Genomic DNA, 27,609 nt, shown 5'->3' with positions numbered 1-27,609 from the left:
TGAAAGATCACTTCTTGACATGCCCCGTATATTCCCGAGGGCACTAGCGTTGACCCGTTTTACCACTTTCAAGAACCTGGCGGCTTCAATTTAACTGCTCTATAAATAGTCTCCATTGTACAGCGTGGGGGCAGGGATTTCATGCCATGTGGTTAGTCAACATTTGCGTCATCATGAAACGGGCGGCTACAGTCCTCTCGTCCTCTGGCTTGAGATGGCTGCCACCTATGGGTCAGATGATTGTCTGCCACAATTAAGCAATTGGTAATTAAATATTTTTTTTCCCCTAAACAGTGTAAAATTTTTAATTTTTTTTTCATGAAAATTAATTGTCAAGCACAACGAGTCTGTGTGCAAAATGTCAGCTCGATTGGATCACGGGAAGTGGGTTAAAAAACGACCGAAAGATTTGCACGGTCCTAAGCAAGCAAGCACGCAAGCACGTGAACTTAATATAAAGGATTTAAAAAGTGCAGTCATACAAAATCTTAAACTCAAAAGCTTTGTCAATAATGCCGCTTTATGACATAAAAATGCGACAGTAAGTGAGTTTTTTTTACACTATATACCAGTGATGGGTAACCGAGACAAGTTGGTGAGCCACATGAACCACCCACCTTCACCGTGGTGGGCCACGAGGTTGACATCGCGCTTTTGCACAAATTATGACCCCACGCATCACCCTCAACACACTTCAACCAGGCCACCACGGGTGGCTCCACGGGCACACAGGTTGCCCACCATTGCTATATATGGTGTTGATATAACATTTTAGGGTTAGTTTAGTTTACATGACTGCTTAAACACCACACATTGGGATATTTGATTTAAACCATTGTCCAATTACAGTTGCTGTTGCATTAGGTGATAGTTTTATGTCTGTCTGCTGCCAAGAAATAGTTTCTTATCACTGGCTCAAGGCTGCAGTTTGATGCTGCCCCAAGTCACATTTCAGCAGACTCTTGTGACTCGGGAGAGATCTTGGTCTATCCTCGGCCATGTCCGCATCGGAAAATTCCACCGCTATTTTAAACGGATGCAAGAGAAAAAGAATACGGATGCCGTACACGTCACATATTTTTATTTCGGCAGAAAAGTTTCACGGCAGGTTTCAACAATCCCGCTGCATTGTGGGTGACAAACGTGGTTGTGATGGTTTGTGATTCGTTCAATCTGGCGATCCTTTGCAACAAACGACGGAGAGAAAAACGTTAATCGATTTCCTGCCGAGCATTATTTCCAGACTCCAATTTGGGATCAATTCGGCCTCCATGTGGTGTTGGTAAAATGACGACAACTGTGGCAAGGCATAGGGATGGACTACCACACACCAGGAAGGCGCCAACAAAGATGACCGCTATTCATTTACTTGGGTTGGAAGCAGGTGCTTGAGCAGATTTTATTACAAATCCTGCGACTTAGTCTTTACCGACCCAGACAAAAGTAATGGTTTATTTAAACAAGTCTTGGGTGTCTTGTACAAAAGCAGACTTCTGTAGGCTGAGACTGTTTATCACGTCAGAATCTGGATGTAACCATGAACAAGCACAGCTCTGTAATGTAAGCATACAAGCATACAAGCTTACATTACACAGGTAGAGGGAAGGCAAAGCCATTTGAAACATGCACACTAATGATATATTAACAGCCTTACTTCCAGGGGGCATACCAACACCCAACTTCTATTATACTCGATAGACTAAATATAACATGTGGGTGTTGTGCTACTTGCTTTAACGCCGCAGATTTGTTCCGAACACTGAGCCAAACCCGTCTCTCTAACAATCCTAAAAGTACAAGGTTTTCCGACGACTTTATAATGTACTCCATCTTGCTTGGAAGGTGACACTGAAATGCTGAGGAAGGATTTTATTTGCAGCATGTGGTATTTCAAGCCCTCTTGTCAAGTACGCAGATGTCTTGTCGGTCAAAAACCCCTTCAAGAGTTCCGTGCTCGTCTCACCACACAAAGTGTCCGTGAAGGATACAAAAAAATAATAATACCCCAACCCATTTGTTACGTTGATTCAGCGATCAAACATCCGATCGTGGGAAATGAAAACTCCAGCTGTAGTAGTCAAATGAGCTCAGAGTCCCACTTACTCACACGTCACCGCGAAGCCCGAGATGCCACGGGGTTTCGTCGTGCCCTCATGCCTCGGCCGCCACCATGTCCCGCGCCACCTGGAACGCAGCGATGAGGGAGCTCAGCTGGATCTTCTCGTTGGTGCCCGAGGCCAGGCGGTACCTGCAACAAAAATAAATGATGCAATTTTGAACAAAGAAGAAAAATCGTGCATGCGCATGGATTCTGCAATACCTTCCAGCCGTGCATTTGTCCTCAAGTCATGAGCAGTATTGAAGCTGATGGGGAGCTGTTAGGGCAAAATGCTTTTGTGTATTTACAGAGTTCCCTTAGCTTTGGAGTGTGTGCATGTTTTGGGCAAACCTTTGAGACAATGTTGAAACTAGTCCAAGGTTTGCATGTGTTGAAGCAATGCTGCTGAAATTATGCACTCTCAGCCTTGTAGCTTAAGCGATGTGCAAAAACGTTTTTGGATGTGGAGAGACAGGTATTTAAACAAGACTTATTTCCACTTAATTATTGTGTTTCTAATATTCTCCAGAGCAACGTTAATAATTGTTTTGAGATTAGATAAATTTTGCAAGTGTTCTCAGGCAAGTCCCTAAAAACTATACAACTTCACACTCAAGATTCACTGACATTGGTTCATCTTTACTCGAGTTAGTGCCCCCTTCTCCCTACTATAGATAGACAGAGCTAATGCACAAACACTTTCAAGCTTGTTGTAAAGCGTTCATAGAAAAGCGCATGGGTTTCCATGGAAATCTCAAAGCTGTTGAGTGTGGGTGTGTGCATGAACGACAGTGAAGTCAACTCACTCGACTTCTGCCATCTTGGTGAGGAGGTGAATCCTCACCGACATGGGGAAGTCAACTGTGGAAAAAAAAAATTGGCATTCACATTAAACAAGCCAGACAAAGACACACCCCTATAACAAAGCCATCCACAAAGGAAAGAAGCCGCCCCCCCTAGGGTTGGCATTCACACGTAACAGTCAAACAGCAGGTTACTCCAGTTGAAGTGAGCCAGTAGCAGCAGCAAGTGGTAAGTGCTTTGTCAAACAAGATAAAGTTAATTGTGCATAAGAATTAGCCTGGAGGCAGCTTGTACACAGCATAATGAAATAGGGTGCAATCCCTGTTTGCAAATGTTGATTCAGTTGCAAACGAGTTGCATCACTGGATTGTAAAGAATTGAAGACAAAGCAGCACAGCTGAAACAATGGTGTAAAAGTCAACATGTGAGGCCTCTAATTTAAAGAGTGTGGTGGTGAGTCAGTGGCGGCCATTGATTTAACCTTCCTGGGATGCAGACATTCTCTCCAAATTAAACAAATGCTGTTGATTTTGCAAAGTGGTATTGTTTATCAAATTACAATGAGGAATTAAGTTCCCAACTGTTTGACTGAGTGGGGGCACTATGCAACTGCATCAACACTTGGATAGAAGCAATAGATGTCCTGCTGAGGCAGACTACAGCACGGCATCATTGGTACACATATGTGACGTTCCGAAGCTAAAGTCTAGAGTTACGAGATGGCCGGGTAGCTCAGGGGTCAATGCCGAGCTGACACTGCTGACATCCCGCCTGTGATGAATTAAACTGGATTTTCAAGTGTAGTGAGTTGATAGGCTTAGATCGGTCACCTAATGACCGCACACAAAATAATATACATTTTGTTCTGCAGGCCAGGTGGGAAATGCTGCACCCCTGATAGTGTGGACCACTTGAGGGGATTTCAGAGGTAGCTCTGTGATATCCACTTCAGTGGGCCATTCTCTTTAAAATGAAGGGTTACGCTGCACTGCGAGACAATCTAACAGGTTATTCGTCTCTTTGCACGACGCCCATAGCACAATGAGATACATTTTTGTCAAGATAAATCAGATTGGCTGTAGACCTCAGGGTGCAATAGTGAACCTCACCCTGGCAACTCCCCACAGCAGACTCCCACTTGACATCAGTAAAATGGCAAATTAATGTGAAAAATTACGAAGGGGGTACGTGAATATAGCGAAGCTTAGTGCGAGTTTTCTGTTCCTGGGCTCCATTACGTGAGTGACAATCACCCCTACACTATTATCAGAGGTGGAAGGGGGGTTACAGCACAACTCATACTTCTAAGGTTGCAAGTTGAAATCCTGGTTAAGGGTCGATGGAGCCCTCCATCTCTCTGAGGTCGTTAAACTGAGTACTCTTAACACATTGGTGAGACATCACTAATGTTTGTCTTATGGATATACTTGATCCTGTCATAGGAATATGGATTTTATAACACTGCCTTAGGGGTGTATCCTGGAAAAGAGTGCCACCTGAACAGCAGTTGTGTTTTTTTTACTCTGTGATCACATCATGATATGAAGAATCAATTTGGATATCTCTTTGTGTTCGAGAAGAATCCATTGAAACAAATATTACCCCTGAGATCCATTCACGTGATCTTTCTTCGACAGCATAAGTTGCAGCACTTAACCATTCACTCTGCCAGTGTTATAGAGTCAAACCGATATTTTAATTCTGTGATGCGATGTAGTTACATTCTTACAATGCAGAAACACATTTCACGAGCTTAGTTTTTTTGTGCCATCGAGTCACTACATTTCAGAACCCAGTTTAATTACGTGCGGCTGGACCTGGACTCCAACCCTGGATCTCAGTGGCACAAGATCACCCCTCTGAACTCTTGAGCCACACGACCACTACTTTCAGCTCATCATTTTGTGAATTCTGAACAGGACTCACCCCTGTGGACGAAGGTGTGCACCTCTGTCAGGATGTCCTGCAGCGCCAGACCCTTGAGAGTCTTCAATTCCATGATCTCTGCGAGAGGTGCTAAGGAATTGGCAGTACCAAAAGACGAGGCAAGCCCAGCATGTGTCTGCTGGCAGTTTTTTTCCATTAATCCCCTGAGCAGGAATCAAAACGCACGACCAGGCGAGATGGAGATTTCTACCCGCATCGGTCGTGGCTGCATGGCAATTTCAATCCCAGATGCCATCTTTAAATAAAAAAAATATATGAATCTTATAAGGAGTCATGTGGGGTGGCAGGGTGTGGAGGTGGTGATCCGTGTGCTTTTCTCCCCCTGTTCTGCATGGGTTCCTCTGGATTCTCTGGTTTCCTCCCATCGCTAAGAAATATATACAATGTAACTGGCATTGGCCAAACGTTCCAATACTTAAATATTACCTGCAAATTACTCAATTGAGTAATTACTCAATTTAGATCTAAACCAAAAAACCTTAACGGATAATATTGGTCGCGAAAGCCTATGTGTTAAATGACTTAATTGAGATTACACAGCAGCAACATTGCCCCTTCCTGCGATAACTTGGGAGGCCCCTTCTGAAATCGTCTGGAGACTCAGTGAGGCTTGTGTGGGTAAACAAGTGTAATTATAATAATAAAGCAATCATTGATTTCTTTGAATTGAAATTAGTTAATCAGCACTGGGCACACATTGTTCTCTCCATGAGGCTGCAATGAAGCAGTAATGAAGCAGTAATTGAAAAGGATGCTGCCGTGGTTTAATGGTTTGCATGCTGGATTTGAAATCCAGGGCTCACTGGCTTGATCTGCCTGTACCATGGCAGCTGAGACAATGAAGCAAATTTACTAAATCCCCCCCCCCCTCCGGCCTCTCCACCCTACAGTATAACTGTGAACACCACACGAAGTGTATCATCAGGTCACATGTGGTGGGGTAGCCAGAGTGGAAGTAAAGGCCAAAATATCCATAAGGGATCTAAAGAGCCACACCTTTTACCTTTAGTAACTAAAAATCAAAAGGACTGTATTTTCTATTTAAACTACTTTTAATATTTACCAGGTAAGGCCCACTGAGCTATACAGCCCTTTTTCAGAAGCGACCTGGCCACAAATGACAGCCCAACGAAGTGGCTTATCACGTTGACATTTATAGCAGCCAAATACTCGAAATGCATGTTTGTAAATGTGGAGGGAAAAAATGGAGGCCCTGGAGAAAAATCCACGCGACCACGGAGAGAACATGTAAACTCCAAACATACAGGCATCAGGGTTGCCATAACTCAAATATGATCTCTAAAAGCAACTGCTACCACCAACCTCAATCATAGCCCAATAATCAGATAGCAAGGGGAAGCTACTGACTGTACAATGGTCTTTCAATATATAATGTTTCCAAAGAGAAAATCAATCAGTGACTATTTTCTTAAGTGCAGTACTTGGAAATTAGATCAGCTTTACAGGACCCGCTGAGTAGTGGGGTCCCAGGTTGCTCGTGATGTGATGGCAGGGAAGGGCTGAGGAGGAAAGATATTCTGGTGTGTCTTAGGTTTAAGGCCAGCACCAGTGCGGGTGTGAGAACAAGGGAAAAGTTTTACTTTTAACATTACCATACTGTGCGGTGTTTTTTTTATAAATTACCATTATAGCCGCGGGGAAGGAACAAGTCATTGCCAGTCCTAATTGATTGATGGGCAATTCAAATAAACACAATGTGATCATCGCACAATTCACCACATCAATCACAACCTGAGCTGGGAGAATTAAAAAACCTGCCAGCAGCGGCCCCAAGACAAAATTGTACTGATATGTCTAAAGTGAAACCTCACTATTAGATACTGGAACACAGCGTAACAATGGATTATTCTGCACTGCTCCCTGCTAACAACATCGCCACACAACAGCCAACAACATCTGTTTTATGCACGTGGTTGCCCTTCCAAGCTTATCCATACTTAACCCAGTTTAGTGCATTCCTGGGTGATTTAGTAATAGGCAAGTGTTAGCAAGCCTATCTGCCCTTACATAGTTGTAGGTTATACTGATTTAAACAAGCAGACTGTGTGCAGCTGAGCATGACTCACTGGATTAATTTCTGTCATTGTGCTGCAGTCAGTGTCTCCATGCTCATCAAGCATTGGGTATTGCCCACCAGTATTGATCACTCGGACTCAGTGGTGCAGATTCTGCACGCCTTTGGCAAGCGATAATAGGCGTAACTAAGTTAGATAGAATAATACACAAAGATATTTGAGAGAGATCTTGAAGTTTGATTGAACACTAATAGCACTGATTGAGGGCTGCAGACTGATAAGGCACGGGGTCAGCAAGGTTGGCTATGTAGGATGAGAGAGTTCTACATACATACAAAAGAATGTCACCAAACAAGAATCCAGCAAAAGCAACACCAATGAAAGTGTAATCGAGGGGAGAAAAAAAATACAGACTAATAAAAGTGAGGTGTAGCATAAAAGGAATGTCATGGAAACATCAGCAACAGATGGAACATGATGACACCTCACATCTGGGACTTTTGCACCATCCCCAAAATGTTTTCGTCATGGCTCGGCACCAACCGAGTTATTTGAGATCACCACTAAGGTCAGACGTGTGTGTGTGTGTGAGTAGCTGCCTCACACACGTGGGGAAGGGTAAGGGTAGCCGAGCTGGATACGTCTGTAGGCACCACTGAAGTCGCTGTTGAGCATCCAGTCCACGATGTTGGCGATGTCCGACTTGAGCGGCTGTCCCGTGCACGTATACACGTTGTTCTCCGTCACGCGCCCGTATGCCATGTTGGTGCTCTGACTCACGGGAATTGCAAAAAGGATGGGATGGGAGGAGGCAGGGGGGGGTAGAGAATCAATGTTTGTTTAGCACAGGGGTGAATAGGACTTTCAAATACCTTTCACGGGCAACCACAGACAAAGATCCCCATTTAGCCTTAACAGACTGTTGGGGCAAGTGCTGTTAGCAAGTAGCACCTGTGAAGGCCGATACAGCACACTAGGGGGTGGGTAGCCAGCACTATGTCCGGCTGCCTTTGTCTCTCCCAGTGGCAATGTTTACACATCGCATCAGGTACACATTTATGGTTCCTACAGGAGGCCCAGGACAGATTTTTTAGATAATCGTCACTGGTGTTGGCCATGAGCGGAAATCAAACTTGATTCGCCGGGTTTGTAGCGCAGCGTGCTAACCACTGCACTACCGCTCCCTACTAGGGTGCTGGCCACCCACCCCCTCGTGTGCCATGCCGGCTTTCATAGGTGCTCACTAACAGCATTTGTTTTTACAGTCTGCTAAGGCTATAATGGGAGATCTTTGTCTCATGGGCAACCGCACACTAACACACACACGCAGCACAAACACTTCTACCAGAAGTGTTTAAGCTCACTAAAGTCGAAGCGCAGGGGGCCTTCCCTGGTAAAATAAAATAATTTATAGTTTACTGCAATGTTGCTAGGTTAAAAATATTTCCCTTTAGTACCCAATTAGTGCGGCTAATATTCATGCAGCGATGTAATACAGTAAACCCTTGCTGTTTGCGAGTTCTGGATTTGCGAGTTTCGCATATTCGCGAGTGTACATGGTGCCAGACCACCGACACTGGGGAGGTGCGCGCATAATTTTAGATTTGAAACGTTCTGTGAAGATTACGAACGCCCGACCTCAGCTGCCTGCTTTGTCCTGAAGTCTCGCAGTAATCCCACTCTGAACTTACTATTGTGCATCGTACTTGCTTGTTAATTGCCCTTAATCATGGTTCTCAAGCATCCATTGAGAGAGAAGCGTGCGTCTGCTGAAAAAAGGCAAAAGAAAGTCATGAGTTTTGGTGAATTTTGCATTAGCGAGTGTTTTCAAGAACGTAACCCTCGCAGACAGAGAGGGTTTACTGTCTATCATTTTTGGGCATTTCAAAGCGGTAGGCCACACGTGACTGTGGACTACATGAAATGAAGGCATGGGCCATATTCGGCCAGCATTCTGAACACAGCCCTGGTTTAAAAGAAGCTGATCCTGAGTATGTCTGATAAATCATATTTGAATGTCATATGCACTCGTGTAAAATTATTGAAATAAAATGTATTTAAGTTGGCTTACTGTTGCTAACTGCACGTTGTGGGCAGTGACCAAGGATGGCATTACGGTATGGCATGGGATTTTTCGGTTAAGTACGGTACAATATTATGGTATGATATTTCTTGACTTAAAGTTTTCGTGACTGCAGGAATTCATATTCTTTGGGTATTTCGGTAAAGTCACGTAGATATGTTCAAAGAAAATAACAAAAACTACAACGTTTCGATCTCAACACAAGCGGTTGTTATCAGGAAAAGGGGGTTAGCCTCTAAAGGCAAACTGTTTATAAAGGTTTGAAATGGGCGTAGCCCAAATGTCAGCAGCATGGTCGGGGCAGCTAATGTTAATGCAAGTGATGGTACTTGTAGTGGGCGACGACGGCGCTGGTGGTGTGTTGTCAACAATTATAGGGCTGCCAAGTAATCATTGCACCTCCCTTTACACACTCACACTGCTGACGGTGGAGGTTGCTGCTAGAGGTGATGGTACTCATATAGGGCCACGACGGCACTGAGCCATCTGGTCTCTTTTCGATTAAAACATCCAAGAATGGTACCTTGCCATACTTTTCCACCTCCATGGTGAATTTGATGGCTGGGTGTATAGAATTTATGTGGTTGGGGAATTGGTTCAGAGCTGGTCGGCGATGTGGCCAGATGACGAACGTATCATCTACGTACCTCTTCTACAAGGACGGACGTAGAGTGGATGACTGGATGGCGTCTGTCTCAAATTTTTCCATGAAAACATTGGCTATAACTGAAGATAAGGGAGAACCCATTGTGGCACCTTCAACTTGTTTGTAGGATGTTCCATTCCAGGTGAAGTAAGTGTTGGTGAGGTAGTGTCTCACCAGGGTCGGTACATCAGCATTCAGTCCTTGTTGGACCAAATCTTCAATGATTGCAATGGTGTCAGGCACAGTAACTTTGGTAAACAAAGAGATTACATTGAAACTAACGAGCAAATCACCTGGAGATAGTGAGATGTCCTTAATTAACGATACCAAGTGAGCTGAGTTAAGTACAGCTGAGGCGGTCTTACCAGTGAATGGTTGTAAGGTTTCAGACAGAAATTGGGCCAGTTTGTAGGTGGGTGAGTCAATGGTGGAGACGATAGGATGAAGGGGTGTACCTTCTTTATGGATGTTTGGTAAGTCATACAATCTGGGTGGTCTAGCAGCAGAGGGTTTTAAGGAAAAACGCTTGGTTGGTTCGATTAAAGATGTCGAATCAGTGATGATATTGTTGGTTTTCGTAACGAGGCTGTTGATAGGATCTCATTCCAAAATCATAAGCAAACACAAGATCCAGGTTAGATTTAACACAGTAAATAAAATTCGTGATCTGATCCCATCTGTGAAGGATGTGATCCCTGACATGCAATACCCCAGCGTCTACAAACTAAGCTGTGTCGGCGGCAGTACTTACATTGGGGAAACTAAGCGACACGTCTCGGACCGTGTTCGTGAACATAAGGCAGATCCGAAACACGGTAGGACCAATACCTCGGCTGTGGCTGATCATCGTTTTAATGTGGTGGGCTCACGCGAAATTGATTTCTCTAAGACAAAAGGTACTTTGCAAACCCATTGGCTATCAACAAATATGCGTTCATGAAGCCATCCATATATACAGACATAGACACAATTTCAACCGAGAAGATGGGTACAACCTCAGTAATCACTGGAAGGACATTATCAACCAGTTTAAGTCATAACTGGATGTAATGTTGCCATTTTAGACCTGGCAGCCCTTTAATTGGTGTAAGCTCACCACCGGGACCATCACTGCCCACTACTACCATCACCACTAGCAGTAGCCCTTCATTGGTTGAAGCCCACTACCAGCGCCGTCGTGGCCCTCTACGAGAACCATCACTTGCATTAACATGAGCTGCCCCCCACCCAGGGTGCTGACACTTGGGCTACGCCCATTTCAAACCTTTATAAACAGTTTGCCCTTAGAGGCTAACCCCCTTTTCCTTATGACAACCGCTTGTGTTGCGATCGAAACGTCGTAGTTTTTGTTATTTTCTTTGAACCTATCTACATGACTTTACCGAAAGACCCAAAGAATATGGTACAATATCTTTTCATCAGGTATGGTATGAAAGTACGGTATTTTTTTCTTACCTTTTTCATACTCTTTTCGTACGAACTCGGCTGCTCAATTAATTAGAAACTAAGCTTCTTAATTCCATTCTACTCTTTTTCTTTCAAGGTGGCTACAATAATTTAACACATCAGTTATATTTTGATTTAAAGCATCAGTTATCATAACTAAAATGGCAGGCAAGATTACACTCTCAAAATGCCACTTACCCTTGATAACGGATGAGAATTTTAAGCATTTGAATGAATATTTCGAAATTAAAGAGTAAAGAGCTCTCTACAAAAAAAATAAAACAAGAAGAACGGTATACTATCAGCTTGCTTGTCATCTATCCTTTATTTTCCAAGATTTGTTTTCCTTAGGTATGATATAAGGTACGAAATGATACGAAATTCTACCGTACTGATACTGTATGAAAAAAATCTTCAAAGATACGGTGCAAAATTACAGCACAAATTTTTTTTTTAGTACAAAATATGAAAATATACCGTACCGTACCGCTACGCTTGGCGGTCACGAGGCCCAGCAGCAGCACTATCGTTGTTTGCTGCAGAGGTTTGTGGTTTGAATCCAGCAAGCCGTCTTGGTTAATACTGCAGGTTTATCAACTGTAAAATAGGCGCCGTCTGCTTCGCAGGTTACGTTAAAGATTCTGTGCTATTGTATGCCGGCATCATGGTACACATTTGTGCCTTTTTTATTACTTACAACCACTCAATTGGGATCACACAGCAACATCGCCCCCTCCTGTGAAACTACTGCAGACTGTGCCTGTGAAACACAGCAGCGTCTTTGTTCACGATGATCTTATCTTATTTTATATTTATAGAGCGCCTTTGTTGAAGGCACTTCACATAGTTAAAAAAACGGTATAATAGAAGAATCATATTGATGGCAGGGGCGTGCAAAGGCTGAGGAATGGGTGACCATGAAATATGGTACTTAGGGGTTACGAAAGGGTAAAGGAGGCATGGGAAAGAAGTGGAGGGGCGAGGGGAGGAAAGAGATCGCCCTACACTATAGGAATGGCACAAGTATCAAATGCACTAAATTATTACTATTAGAAAATAGCTTCACTTAATCACCTTGAACGGGTATAAGCAAAGTCATTTCGTCATGTGTCAATCACCAAAATAGCTTAGCCGTCACAACCGGGATGGGCTGGGTTAAGAGAAAAGACAAACGTATTATATTGTGTTTTTTATTGGGGACTATCAACTTGCTACACTTGAGAACCCAGTTCAATAATGTGTGGGTATGAATTGAGCAGCAACTATACATCATTGTCTAAATTGTGAATGCAGCTGCTGGCTTCAGAGTAAAACTAGTGAATGACACTTGTGCCCTCGGAGAACACTCACACTGGACATGAGTTCACACACAGATCCAGACTCAGGACACTCACAGATTCACGCAGAAATCCACAGACTAATACAGAGACACACAGACTCACGCAAAGATCCATTGATTTACAGAGACCCACAGAATCACGCAAAGATCTAAAGATTCACACGGTGACCCATAGACTCAGAGACCGAGACTCATGCAGAGGAGACCTATATACTCATAGGCTCACAGTGGACATGGGTTCACGATGTGTTACACTGATTAATTATTGCTGTGCACCACAGTCACATTGGGAGATAGTTTTATTTTCCCTTTTGTGGAGGTGATTGAACCTGTATCTGCACCTGTGATCGCAACTGCCGTGGGCAGTGCGAATATGATGTGAGGTAACCCGCAATGTGTGACGCAAACCCATTGGTCAGTTGCCTTCCGCAAGAGAAAGCGACACAGCGCAGAGCCCACGTGCACTCACCTGCAGCATGTTGAGCGCACGCCGCATGTCCCCGTTTGACAGCGTGACGAGCGCGTTCATCCCATCGTCCGTTACGTCCACCCTGTGGCCGCGCGAGCAAGGGGGCACACGTTAGCGCAAAATACACCCACAGTACAGCACCTGTAAAACAAAGTGTGAAGACATATCAAGCGATGCACCAGACCTCCATTGTATGTGTCAATGACAAGATCAGTGAGATTTTTGTCAATGTATATATTTTTTTACACCGCAGAAAACACAACTCTTTAAGTGATATTTGAATTCCAGCTAAGCCCAGCGAAACCCAGGTCCCAGCTTCCCCCCACCCCGGGACTCACTGCTCCTCAGCAATAACGTGCAGGAGGCGTGGGACCATGAGGTCGGACGAAAGCGGGCCAAAGCGGAAGCGTGTGCAGCGCGACTGCAGTGCGGGGATGATTCGCGACAGGTAGTTGCATATGAGGCAGAAGCGCGTGTTCTCCGTGAACTTCTCCATCACTGCCGGTGGATGAAAACCAAAGACAAATATACCGGGGTTAGCCTTATCATAGACTGTAGCAGAAATATCTGTTAGCAAGCACCTATTAAGGTCGGCAGATCAACCCTCAAAACATATTCACGGAAAACCACACACCGATAATGTACTTTTCAAAGTGATACCTGAACCAGTTCTAGGCCTTTATTACGTCGACTCAGCCTTGAAAACATTACTACTGGGGATAGGAAAGTGGTCAGTGGAGGTGCTGGCCACAACACCCCCTCGTGCACGGTGTTCGAATGTCATAGGTGCTCACTAACATAACTTATCCTCACAGCCTATGTAGGCTACACAGGGGATCTGTGTCTAAAGTAGAGCAGTGATGAGCGCTATGATCCTCACGATCCAGATTTAATACATCGACGCGATGGGGTACGTGGTACCTGAGCCTGTCCTGGGTATCCACTAGGTCGACTCAGCCATAAATATCTGGTGCGGTCTTTAAATATCAATAATAGTGAGACGATGTTGTTCAGGTGTAGTTCTGGCCACCCCACTTCATTGTGCCTGATGCAGGTCTAAATAGGTGCTCGCTGACAGGACTGGTCCTCACGTTCTGCAAGGTTAAACAAAGATTTTTTGTCTGTGTGTGTGTGTGCGCGTGCGAGATTCCCATCACCTCGTCGCAGGGCGTTCTGGGCGTCCTGAGTCATGGCGTCTGCCTCGTCCAAAATCACCAGCTTGTAGCCCTTCCTGGGACACCACAGTACCGCATGCTCATCATTGACAAAATTATTATATAGTAAAAAAACCACCACGCCTGTGGATGAATTTTGTAACACTTTTCATATTGCGTTTGTCCCAGCAAGTATTTAAGAAATATGATGACTCTCCGACCCACACAACGAGTGCATGACTTGTGAAATTGCGAAACGATGTCATATTCAGCAACATCATGGCCAGGCATTGTATGCACACATGGCCTGTGACATCATCACTTTGGCTGACAAAGCTTATCCAATTAGCGCTGGATTGTTATCAAATTTTGGCAAACTCCTTGAAAAATTTGGTTGGTTTTCTATACAAAAAACTACGTTTAGATTGCAAAATAATTTTAAGTCATTCTCTCACATATCCATCTCTCCACATAAAAAAAGGTTTGTTACATAATCCATCAGCCACATGGCTTTCTGGGAGTGCATAATTTCAGCATCAATCTTTCAAAACAAGCAAACCGGTTTCGACATTCAGTGTCTCATTAGCAGTCAAAGGCTTCATTGAATGACTGCTGTGAACTGCTGATCCTTTAGGCAAGGACCCTTAGTACAGTGGGCCCAGGTTGATGTAACATTAAATGGTATAAGTGACATGTAGCGTGCTCATGTATATTTATAAAGATGTTATGAGGCAGGGAATGCATAGGCATGTGAGGTGCGTTCATGCATGTTAATTAACGCAGCATATCAAGCAAGAACTCGGGCGTGGTGGAGGTTCATTTTCACGAGCTCCCTACTAATTAAAGTCTCCAAAGTTATCCGACGGACCCAATATGTTTTACGCAAGACGTATCATTACACAAAACTCCAAATAATAATATGCGTCATTGTGGAGAATATAAATAACAAAATGATAATTATATTCCATTTAGTTTAATCATTTGAGTTTTTCCTGACCACATGTTACAGATGGACAGACTGCTAAAACATTAACGGTTTGAACTTTTGTCGGAAAGCATAAAACTCACTACACAAACACAATGCCGTTATTGAACTGTGGAACAAAGCTCACTTGAAGATGGTGCGCGTGCTGGCGAAGCTGAGGATGGGGCCTCGCACAACATCGATGCCTCGGTCGTCCGACGCGTTCAGCTGCCAGTGGGGTCAGGGGTCGAGTGGAAAGATGGTTCCACATTAGCCATAGAATAAGGCCAAGATAGACCAAGAGCCGGGATGATTAGTTGATTCAATCACGGCCGATGGGTGCAATTACGTACCCAAGCTCCACCCTGGCACCTCCTATCCAGCGGCACACATGGAAATAGAGGTGACTTTTTTTCCAAATATTTTTGTTACCTGATTAGTCGAGTTATCGAACTGATAATCGGTCAAGTAATCAATTACTAAAATAACTGGATACCCCAGCTCTACATAGACTCCACGATGTGATACAATCCCAGGTGGGGAGAAGAGATGATTATGTAGTCATAAGACAGTGCAAGTCAAGCACATTAATTCGATAGGATTTACTCTGTGCTGTGTTAGTGTTATGACTGCTGTAGTGTATTATTTTACATTCAAGTTCAATCACAAACTGATACTGACACAACAGTAGATCCTTAAGAATATAAATTAGGATATAATTATACTTAGGATGCAGTTGGGCTATTTTCTTACTCTACTAGGTGTCAGGCAAGTACCCTCCAATAAAACAGCATCCTTACAAGAGAAACTAAATTGTGTCAAATTGCATACCAAGTTTTAAAGCACCACCCACATGAAGTGAATATTACAAAGATCAAAACATGATCAACCATCCTGTGGGCTCCCCATCCGCAGGATGATGGGTGAGGGGCGGGTGTGATGCCAGTATGGCAGGGAGAGGGATGGTCTCGAACGGAATGGACATTGGCAATGGACACTCGCTATTTGGACGTGGAATGTCACGTCACTGGGGGGGAAGGAGCCAGAGCTAGTGGAGGAGGTAGAAAGGTATCGACAAGACATAATCGGCCTCACCTCCACAGAGAGTATTGGCACAGGAACCAAACTTCTCGATCGGGGGTGGTCCCTCTCCTATTCCGGAGTAAACCCTGGTGAGAGGCTTGTGTGTATCCGCAGGTGTGGGGATACTCACAAGCCCTCGGCTGGGTGCTGTTCAGTTGGAGTTTGTCCCAGTGGATGAGAGGGTCGCCTCAATTAAACTCTAACTGCTGTCTGTGCTTATGCACCAAACACCAGTTCAGAGTATTCAGCCTGCTTGGAGCCGGTGGGTGTAGTGCTCGATAGAGTGCCGCCTACCGACTCCGTAGTCTTACTGGGCGACTTCAGTGCTCAAGTGGGAAACGATGGAGATAACACCAAGAGGCGTGATTGGAAGGAATCCCCCCCCTGATCTGAACCCGAACGGTGAGATGTTATTGGAATTCTGCGCTAGTCACAGAATGTCAATAACAAACACCATGTTCAAATACAAGGATGCTCATAAGCATACTTGGTACCAAAGTTCCTTGGGCCGAAGGTCAATGATTGACTTTATAGTTGTATCATCGGACATAAGGCCGCATGTTCTGGACACTAGGGTGAAGAGAGGGGCAGAGCTGTCAAATGATGACCACCTGGTGGTAATTTGGATACGACGCTTGAGGCACCGACCAGATAGATGTGGAAGGCCCAAATGAATAGTGTGGGTTTTCTGGGAACGTCTGGCGGAAGACCCAGTGCAGAAAGACTTCAACTTCCACCTCCGGGAAAACTTCGCCTACACTCCAGGGGAGGTTATGGACATTGAGTCCGAGGGGACGATGTTGATGTGGCAACCCTAGGACCTATGCTCGGAAAAAGGTCTGCCGACTCAATTGAGAGGTACTGGCTTGCCAAGAGGGTGGCAGCGGTAGCAGTCGCTGAAGCGAAAGCCCACACGTGGGAGGAGTTTGAAGAGTCCATGGAGATGGACTACTGGGCAGCCTCAAAGATGTTTTGGCAAACTATCGGACGCCTTTGGAGGGGTCAACGGGACTTGGAAAAGCCATATAACCGTGTTCCCCGGAAAGTCTTGTGGGAGGTGCTGCGGGAGTATGATGTACCAGTACCGCTTTTGTGTGCTATCTGGTCCCTCTATTCCCGGAATGAGAGTTGTGTCCGTATGGTATTAAATCAAAGTCATTCACTGTGGGTGTTGGACTCCGCCAAGGCTGCGTCTTCTCTCCACTCCTGTTTGTGATTTTCATGGACAGGATATCAAGGCGCAGCCAAGGTATGGAGAGTATCCAGTACAGGGGCATGGAGGTGCTGTCGCTGCTTTTTGCCGATGACGTTGTCCTCTTTGCCTCGTCAGCCTGTGATCTCCAGCATGCACTTGAACGGTTTGATGCTGAGTGGGAAGCGGCTGAGATGAGGATTAGCACCTCTAAATCTGAGGTCATGTTTCACTCCCGGGAGATGGTAGAGTGTGCTATCCAGGTGAGGGGGGAACAGCTACCCTTAGTGGAGGAGTTTAAGTGCCTCGGGGTCTCTTTCATAAGTGCGAGCGGGGGATCGGCCGGGGGATCAGTGCGGCGTCCAGTGATGCGGGCGCTGTACCGTTCCGTGGTAGTGAAGTGGGAGTTAAGTTCTCGAACAAAGCTTTCGGTTTACAGGTTGATCTACGTTCCCACCCTCGCCAATGGTCATGAGCTTTGGGTAATGACGGAAAGGATAATATTGCGGATACAAGGGGCCGAAATGAGGTTTTTCTGCAGGGTTGCTGGGCTTACTCTTTGTGATCGGGTGAAAAGCTCGGTAATCCGGGAGAGCCTCAGAGTCAAGCCGCTGCTCCTCCTGATCGAGAGGAGCCAGTTGAGGTGGTTCGGGCATCTGGTAAGGATGCCCCCCGGTAGATTCCCCCTGGAACTATACCGGCACGGCCCACTGGGCAAAGACCCCGGGGCCGGCCCAGGACACGCTGGCGGGACTATGTCGCTCGGCAGACCTGGGAACCCCTGGAAATTCCTCAGGAAGACCTAGAGCCCGTTGCCAGGGAAAGGGAGGTCTGGACCGCCACTACTCAACATGCTGCCGCCACGACCCTCAGCAGGTCAAGCGGATTGAGAAATGAAAGAATGGAAAACATCAAGATTCAAGCAATTTGCTATGTTAATGTAATTTTTAAAATTAAGATTTGGAATCATATATTGGCAGGCTCTCCACAGTTAGAGAATTTGTTGAAAGTGTCAAAGCAGCCATAAAGCATAATCCACAAGTTGATCAAAAAAGCTTAAATGGACTTGGATATGCCTCATAGCACTGTTTACAAAATTGGACGCAAACATTTACTGGTCTAGCTCAAATTGCAGCCTGATTATTACTCCCTTGAGGGTAAGTAAAATAATATAATTTTACAAAGTATAATTTTATTCACCTAGCTTGAACTGCTACATTCTTTAATAATAGATGATACAATTATGAGCATCCTGGATATTCAAATGGCTTGGGACAATTAAAAAGGGAAAATTGGTCATCGTTAATGTGATGCCAACCCCATGCTTTCAACTTCATGCATGCCATTTGCTTCAGCATCATAATTTACATAGAGGCAGGCCACTGTGTCAGTATCATGACTTTAAATTGATGACTGCGGTGATGATTTTGGTAGTATTATTGACATTGGTGGTAGTAGTAAGTGGTGGTTATCGTAGTGATGATGGTGGGGATGATGACCACAATGGTAGAAATTCCCATGGTACGACATCCATAACAGTTATGACGATTAAAAAAAAGAGATTAGAATCGTAAAAATGGTAATGATGGTATTCATTGTACATGTACAGCCCTTTGTCAAACTACTACTGAACTAGAGCCTCTCTACACCCCCATGCTTCACCATGTCGGTCAGTGTCAATTGGTGAAGGTGGGGACCATAAATGCGCACTGCCCATCATGCCATCACGAGGTCTGGAGGACGACGTACGCACCTCGAGCACCATTGAGGCAGCCTCTTTCTCCCCGTACAGTTGCCGTGCGCATGCCAGGATGGTGGACGTCTTGCCGGTACCCGGGGGGCCATAGAACAGCAAGTGGGGCAATCGGTCCTCACTGATGAACTTCTGGACTGCTCACATACAAGCATGCACACCAGGAGTGGAACAAAATTATCACCAAACAGAGTCAAATGGTTTTCTTGCTCAAACAAGCAATGGCACTGCCCTCATCTCAGTTGGTAGCCTTGAGTCAGTGTTGGATAACAGTTGGTTTGTGATGAGGGTAGCACAACATCACCGCCCTGTGTGGCTTTTTCTCCTGCGAGGTGACTCACTCGTAGTTAGAATATCCTTGTGTGAGATGAGCTCGTCAAGAACTCTTGGTCGATACTTTTCCACCCTTTTACAAAAAAAAACACAAACACAAACGCCAGAAAGTTAGTGAGCATTAATTCACAGTTCTTTGTCAATCCACTGCTGGATGAAGGCCTCCTCATGTCATGTTGGTCACCGAGATCGTTTGAATGTAATTCACGAATGCTGCTCAGTGTGGATAGAAGTGTCCTCTTTATATACCATTAATTTGGTGTTTAGCATGGTTTAATAAAGTCGAAGTCCGAAATGTTGACCTAAAAACACTAGCTCCCTTCGTCCATGGGATTGTCTGACCATACTTAACCATCTTAAGTTTGTTTTATGTGTTACACATATTATCCTGTTTATAGCTAGTTGCCTGGCTCTTTTACAAGGAAGATCCGTGGTACGTGAGCACAACAAATACAAAACAAAAACATCAATCATGAGAAGTTTTTTTTGGGTTAGATCGTGATTTAACCCAAAAAACCCCTATTATGGAAAAGCATCAACATTGCAGAGAACGAGTACAGGATCCTTGAAGGAAAGTTGCACAACAAATGACGCATTTAATGGTCATCAACGAAACACATGCCAATAAAAAAAACTCTGAAAATGAGGTGACAGAAAAAGTTAGGTACAGGTGCAAGCATGCTCTGTGTTTTGGTTGAATAGGGTAGTAAGTAAAGGAAATGAGCAGCAAGGGTATTCCAGAGACGTGGAGCAGCAACTTTTTTTTTACCAGAGTTTGAGAAAATGGTCAGTGTGGCTTGTGAAGGTGGTTGAAGGGGAGATAATTTCCAGACTGGTTTAGGTAGCAATCACCACAAATGTTATGTTCAAAGTGTAGTGCGTTAACCACTACACCAGTTTCCAGGATAAATATCAGCAGTTAAATTACAAAATTTACCATCAGGCGACTGACTACATCATGGCAATAAAACGCACCCATTTTTCACAAGTACAGCCTGCAGCATTATTATGACAGTACAGAATTGCTGGGTGGAACGCTGGTTCAGCGTTTTAAATGATCATGGTTACCAAAGTAACACATTATAATCTTGATTTGAAGCTTTCGTGACTGCAGGAATCCATACTCTTTGGCTCTTTCAGTAATACATTATATATGGACAATCTGGGCTGAGTGGTTGATGCACATTCTAATGACGTTCTAGAAAGCATACATCTGAAATGTGGCACATACTGCATACATTAGGTCCCCAACATCTATGGTTCAGAAGTTGATTGCTTTCAATCTTTGTGCTATGCCGAAGAGCCACTGCACTAAACGCCGCCGATTACTGTATACTGTTGTCTTTTTAAGGCAGCGTTAATAACGAATGTGTTGAGTTGTTTTATTATGAAACGTATGCTAAAGAAATCCCCATCATTAGTGAGCCGAGTAATTATTCTCCCGTGGAGTGTGATTCCAAAAACAAAAAAGCGGACAGCCTGCTACTGGTTAGTAGCATGGTATTACCGATAGCTGGCTGCTGTTGGCTGCTAATGGGGCATAATTTAAAGGCAATCGGCTCAATTCCTGTTGTTTAAAAAAAGATAAAATATATATTACGATTGAATACAGTACATCAATCGTGAGCCTTAAGAAGCAATATTAATCGTTGAACAATTATCCCTTCCACGATCAGTGAGTGAGACATGGTGGATGGGAATGGTGAGTTTGCTGCAAGGTGGCTGACAGTGGCTCTTTAGACAAAACGTGCGGTAAAAATTATATTTTAACACAGACTTTCGCGACCAATATTATTAATAAGAGGTTTTAGGGTTAGATCGCGTGAATATAAATGTGTTGTTAAACTCCCTACCACCCGACACAGCCAATTAGTAAGGCTTTTCACGTAAACAAAACATGTCTATTCGTTACTAGTTCAGCACACCAGTGTGTTGGAGAGTAAACCCCACATTTACAAGTGACAATATCACATTTATCCCTCTATTTAAGACCGAAGCAGGATTTATCCACAACTCTGGCTGTCTGCCTGTCTGCCGGATGCTAGTTGTAATACTGGCGAAACGTCGTACAGTACTGTACTCGAATTTTAAATGTTGTGGGTTTTACTCTCCAACACACCAGTATGCTGAACTAATAACGAATTGACATGTTTTGTTTCCGTGACAAACCTGAATAATTGGCTGTGTCGGGTGATGGCGGGTTTAACGACACATTTATAGTTACGTGATCGAACTCAAATACTTCTATTCTGGAACATGTTAATTGTCAAAGAAAACAATCAAGAGTTGCTGTTGCGTAAAGAATTTGACATTTAAAGTTAGTGTCCCCGACATGCCCAATGAACAGAAGAGCATGGTCTCTTCTATGGCAATGTGCCTCATCGTGCTCATCTGTTGGCAGCACTGAGCCCGTGGTGGAAATTCCACATTCCTACGACGGAGGGGAATCTCGTACAAGGGCAACTGCTGTAAATCTAACCTATATAATTCATTTTTTGTCTATCTGTCTATCTGTCTGTCTGTCCGTCCGTCTGCGTACGCTCCCTTGCGGGGGATGTAACTCTCGGACCGTGGGGTTCGGCGAGATTAAATTTTGCAGGTGGGCACGCCCCCGGCCCCGCGGTAAACTTAGGCATTTCCGATTTTTCGTCTCTAAACTTTAAATCGGACCGATTATCGATTTAGTGCGATTTTTATTTATATATTTAACGCTTTATTTATTTAATATCGCCGACCGGCGCGGACCACGGCGGTTGCCCCTGGCAACGGGTAGCGACGCATTCGCTGCGGGGTGGACGCCATTTTTAATTCCCGTTAAAAATATGCGCACGCAATAACACGCGACTCTGAGGTAAATTCATCAAAGTTTCACGTCCTCTTCACTCCCCCCCCACCCCAATGTGTGCAATTACTATTATAGGGTCGGTAGATAATAAAATTATAGCGATTAGACAGTATTATTGTAGCGCGGGGGGGGGGGGGGGGTTAACGGCCCCAGTACCCAGCCTCAGCCGGGTGGGCAATCTAGGCGAGGCCGGAGGCTCTGCACGGTACTAGGCCTCGACACGCAAGTCTGTCAGGCGTCGACTTTGTGGTATAAACTCGATATACCCAGCGTTGCCCGGGGGAAAAATACATTTAAAATCTTCTGAAAACTTTAAAACATAACATCCCAATGAAAATACAACTGTGTAATTAAAACTCTAAACCCGACCGTGCCAAGAATCGATTCTCTGAATCGCGAAAAGGAATCGAAGGTTGTAGATTCATTTAGAATCACCTTATTTCCGTTTAATATTAGTTGGTTATAGAGTTGATATAAACTGCTACGAATGGGAAATATCCGGCGTTGACTGGGGCTAAAATATAATTAAAAACTCCTGAAAACTTTAAAACATAACATACGAATGAAAATAAAACTCTGTAATTAAAAATGGAAACCTTCTTTGAATCGCGCAAAGGAATCATCGAAGGTTGTAGATTCCTTTAGGATCGCCCTTAACATGTGGTGAGGGGGAGAGTGGTGAGAGTGGTGAGGGGGAGAGTGGTGAGGGGGAGAGTGGTGAGGGGGAGAGTGGTGACGGGGAGAGTGGTGAGGGGGAGAGTGGTGAGGGGGAGAGTGGTGAGAGGGGGAGAGTGGTGAGAGTGGTGAGGGGGAGAGTGGTGAAGGGGAGAGTGGTGAGGGGGAGAGTGGTGAGGGGGAGAGTGGTGAGGGGGAGAGTGGTGAGGGGGAGAGTGGTGAGGGGGAGAGTGGTGAGGGGGAGAGTGGTGAGGGGGAGAGTGGTGAGGGGGAGAGTGGTGAGGGGGAGAGTGGTGAGGGGGAGAGTGGTGGTGGTGTGGGAGAGTGGTGGTGGTGTGGGAGAGTGGTGGTGGTGTGGGTGGGTGGTGAGGGTGAGGTTGAGTGGTGAGGGTGAGGTTGAGTGGTGAGGGTGAGTGGTGATTGGTGAGGGTGAGTGGGGAGGGTGAGTGGCGGTTGTTAGTGGTGATTAGTGAGGGGTGAGTGGTGAGGGTTAGTGGTGAGCATGAGTGGTGAGGGTGAGTGTTGAGCGTGAGTGGTGAGGGTGAGTGGTGATTGTTGAGGGTGTGATTGGTGAGGATGAGTGGTGAGGGGTGAGGGTGAGTGGCGAGTGGTGAGGGTGAGTGGCGGTTGTGAGTGGTGATTAGTGAGGGGTGAGTGGTGAGCGTGAGTGGTTAGGGTGAGTGGTGAGCAGTGAGGGTGAGCAGTGAGGGTGAGTGGTGATTGGTGAGGGTGTGATTGGTGAGGATGAGTGGTGAGTGGTCAGGGTGAGTGGTGAGGGTGAGTGGTGAGCGGTGAGGGTGAGTGTTGAGGGTGAGTGGTTAGGGTGAGTAGTGAGGGTGAGTGGTGAGCGTGAGTGGTGAGTGGTGAGCGTGACTGGTGAGGGAGAGTGGTGAGGGAGAGTGGTGAGGGAGAGTGGTGAGGGAGAGTGGTGAGGGAGAGTGGTGAGAGAGAGTGGTGAGGGAGAGTGGTGAGGGAGAGTGGTGAGGGTGAGTGGTGATTGGTGAGGGTGAGTGGTGAGTGGTGAGGGTGAGTGGGGAGGGTGAGCGTGAGTGGTGAGGTTGAGTGGTGAGCAGTGAGGGTGAGTGGTGATTGGTGAGGGTGTGATTGGTGAGGATGAGTGGTGAGGGTGAGTAGTGAGGGTGAGTGGTTGTTGTGAGGGTGCGTGGTGAGGGTGAGTGGTAAGAGTGAGTGGTGAGGGTGAGTGACGGTTGTGAGAGGTGATTAGTGAGTGGTGAGGGTTAGTGGTGAGGGTGAGTGGCGGTTGTGAGTGGTGATTAGTGAGGGATGAGTGGTGAGGGTGAGCGTGAGTGGTGAGGGTGAGCGGTGAGGGTGAGCAGTGAGGGTGAGTGGTGATTGGTGAGGATGTGATTGGTGAGGATGAGTGGTGAGTGGTCAGGGTGAGTGGTGAGCGGTGAGGGTGAGTGTTGAGGGTGAGTGGTGAGGGTGAGTGTTGAGGGTGAGTGGTGAGTAGTGAGGGTGAGTGGTGAGCGTGACTGGTGAGTGGTGAGGGTGAGTGGTGAGGGAGAGTGGTGAGGGAAAGTGGTGAGGGTGAATGGTGAGTGGTGAGGGTGAATGGTGAGGGTGAGTGGTGAGGGTGAGTGGTGAGTGGTGAGGGTGAGTGGGGAGGGTGAGTGGCAGTTGTGAGTGGTGATTAGTGAGAGGTGAGTGGGGAGGGTGAGCGTGAGTGGTGAGGGTGAGGTTGAGTGGTGAGCGGTGAGGGTGAGCAGTGAGGGTGAGTGGTGATTGGTGAGAGTGCGATTGGTGAGGATGAGTAGTGAGGGTGAGTGGTTGTTGTGAGGGTGAGTGGTGAGGGTGAGTGATGAAGGTGAGTGGTAAGAGTGAGTGGTGAGGGTGAGTGACGGTTGTGAGAGGTGATTAGTGAGTGGTGAGTGGTGAGGGTTAGTGGTGAGCATGAGTGTTGAGCGTGAGTGGTGAGGGTCAGTGGTGATTGTTGAGGGTGTGATTGGTGAGGATGAGTGGTGAGTGGTCAGGGTGAGTGGTGAGGGTGAGTGGTGAGGGTGAGTGGTGAGGGTGAGTGGTGAGAGGTGAGGGTGAGTGTTGAGGGTGAGTGGTGAGTAGTGAGGGTGAGTGGTGAGCGTGACTGGTGAGTGGTGAGGGAGAGTGGTGAGGGAGATTGGTGAGGGAGGTTGGTGAGTGGTGAGTTGTGAGGGTGAATAGTGAGTGGGAGTGGTGAGTGGTGAGGATGAGTGGTAAGGGTGAGTTGTGAGTGGTGAATGGTGAGGGTGAATGATGAGTACAGTCAATATGCACTGCTGTTATCATACCAGGTACCACCACCACAATATGTACTCCTCTCATCATAGCAGATACCACCACAGCAGTATGCACTGCTGTAATCATAGCAGGTACCAACACAGCAGTATTCACTGCTGTAGTGATAGCAGGTACGACCTCAGTCGGTATACACTGCTGTAGTGATAGTAGATACTGCTATCGAGTTGGTAGATACCGCTATAGTAAATACTAAAACAGTCAGTATATACCACTACAGTCAGTCAATACTGCTACAGTCAGTATATACTACTATACAGTCAGTACATACTGCTACGGTGAGTAGCTACTAGAGTCAGTAGATACTATTATAGAGTGAGTAGATACTGCTATAGATTTTGTAGTTACTACTATAGTCAGTGGATACAACTATAGAGTCAGCAGATACTATACAGTTAGTCGTTACGAGTATATAGTCGGTAGATACTACTGTAGGCCCAGTAAATACTACTATGGTCAGTAGTTATTACAGTCACTAAATACTACTACACAGTCAGTAGCTACTACTGGCTCAGTAGATACTACGGTACAGTCAGTAGATACTACTACAGAGTCAATAGATACCACTTCCTCTGTTGTATGTAAGGTGTTGTTAGTATATATACCTACGAGGGGTAAATATATTTTTGAGTGGGGGGGGGGAGACCACAATTTTCGGAAACATTTTGACATCAACTATTTACCCCACACTTTCTACAACTTTTTGGACTTGTGAAAGCCTCATATATTTGTTGGTGGAGAAATGTACAAACAGCCCACCGGGCTTTGACAATACCTTAGTATCTGTGTATATATATGTAAGGTTTTTAAGAAATATATTTTTCACCCGGGCAAAGCCGGGTACTTCCGCTAGTGTCTCATAATGTTGTACAAGACAATACTGCACATATGTTATCCACTACACAGGGGTAACGGTCGGAGTTTTAATTGCAACTGTTGCCCACAGCGCCACCTAGCCGCAGGGTTCCTGAGCGTTAACAAAACAAAATCCCAAAGTATTTAAAGTTGTTTGGAAGTGGTTTCTGTAGAAACTTTATTCAAGTCAAATGAGGCACAATGATCTCTTATGTTAAACGCGACTCCGCATTGCGCAGTCACATTGAAGTTCAGCAAGGGGACAAACGAGTGACAGAAACACGAATGCCCATTGACTAACATGGGCATGTTTTTACCATGTTTTCCCCATGTTATTTGCCTGTGGGCATTCGTATTTTGTCATGAGTCTCCTCAGCAAGGCCGATAAAATACGAATCTTAACCAATGAAACAACGTGCATGGAATATAATGTACAAAAAGTCAAAGACGCGGTCCTGAAATTACTCGCTCACACCATTGCCAGTGGGAGCCCTCTCGAGGTTATATTGGCCTACTCTTCCACGCTGCCTAGACGTAGTCGAAGAAGCCGAAGTCCCCACGTGAATAAAGTTGCATGATGTAAATATGAAGCACCAGTGATGATGAAGCATAGTCTAGCCATGCTGTAACGATGCACGCGCGTTGTTGCCGTGTGGGAACTAACTCGCTCTCACCACGGGAGGTTGCGCGGCGTCCGCTCGCCCATTGCGACCCCGCTTGTTACTCCGTGCGCAGGCCTCAGACTTGATTCCCTAGTGCACTTTGCCAGACGCGCGATACCATTGGTCGTCTACTCCGCTGGGCGCGCGCTCAGAGCCAATCAGAGTGACTTAAGTGGCGAGTGTCCGCCTATCCGCTGTAGGGAATCTGACGGGGCCGCTTGTCACGTCTGTTTTTTGGCGGGAAATGATCGAACGTGACCGCGCTGGCTGCTGTTGCGGTGCACAAGCACAGAACACAACAACACCTCAACAACAACACAACAACACCTCAACAACAACACGCCTCAGCAATACGCCCTTTAAACGAATAGATATTTCAATGAGTGGCAGCGAACACTGCCTGAGAGCGGCGGTGACGCGAGTCATCGCTTGTTGTTGCGGAGGTTCGCGGTCGGATTCCGGCGGTCGCCCTGATTAATACTTCTGTTGTATTCACCGTAATACTACTACTACCGTAATAATACCGTATCGTCATACTACTACACTATAATACTACCGTAATAATATACCGTAATACGACTACAACTATCGTAATACGACATTGAAATAATGCTATACCGCAATACTACCTAACTACTACGACACTAATAATACTACAATCGTAATAATACGACTGTGCGCCGTCTGCTCAACTCGCAGTGGACGTTAAAGATCATCCATGTGGGATCGTAACGCGCATGTGTCCAGTTTGTGTCCCCCTTTTTCCTGATGACGACCGCTCGTCTTGCGATCGAAACGTCGTAGTTTTTGTTATTTTCTGTGAACCTACCTCCGTGACTACCGAAAGACCCAAATAGTGTCCCTCCCAGCTTAAATAGACGCTCCAAGCCCAGGACGTGTCATTCAGACTCTGTCTTATCGACAGACCTGTTC

At 45.6% G+C, this 27,609-nt stretch overlaps 1 protein-coding gene across 3 annotated transcripts; it reads right to left on the bottom strand.

The window, feature by feature from the left end:
* Positions 1–988: 988 nt before the first annotated feature.
* RFC5 (replication factor C subunit 5) lies at positions 989–26,768 on the bottom strand. Of its 3 annotated transcripts, XM_078873913.1 has the most exons (11): positions 26,689–26,768; positions 19,356–19,420; positions 19,015–19,151; positions 15,135–15,214; positions 14,026–14,099; positions 13,207–13,366; positions 12,869–12,950; positions 7,527–7,656; positions 4,829–4,906; positions 2,905–2,959; positions 991–2,248 (listed from the first exon to the last, which is right to left on the bottom strand). In XM_078873913.1, exons 1-11 carry the CDS (start codon positions 26,718–26,720, stop codon positions 2,152–2,154), a joined length of 990 nt encoding a protein of 329 aa, XP_078730039.1. In that variant the 5' UTR covers positions 26,721–26,768; the 3' UTR covers positions 991–2,151. The 3 variants fall into 3 exon arrangements, with proteins under 3 accessions (XP_078730040.1, XP_078730041.1, XP_078730039.1); XM_078873914.1 differs by lacking the exon at positions 19,356–19,420 and having other exon boundaries at positions 989–2,248; positions 26,689–26,747; XM_078873915.1 differs by lacking the exon at positions 19,356–19,420 and having other exon boundaries at positions 989–2,248; positions 26,679–26,743.
* Positions 26,769–27,609: the final 841 nt, after the last annotated feature.

Source organism: Lampetra fluviatilis, chromosome 37 (genome assembly GCF_964198595.1).
Source record: "Lampetra fluviatilis chromosome 37, kcLamFluv1.1, whole genome shotgun sequence".
NCBI lineage: Eukaryota > Metazoa > Chordata > Hyperoartia > Petromyzontiformes > Petromyzontidae > Lampetra > Lampetra fluviatilis.
This window is presented reverse-complemented; position numbering and strand designations above follow the sequence as displayed.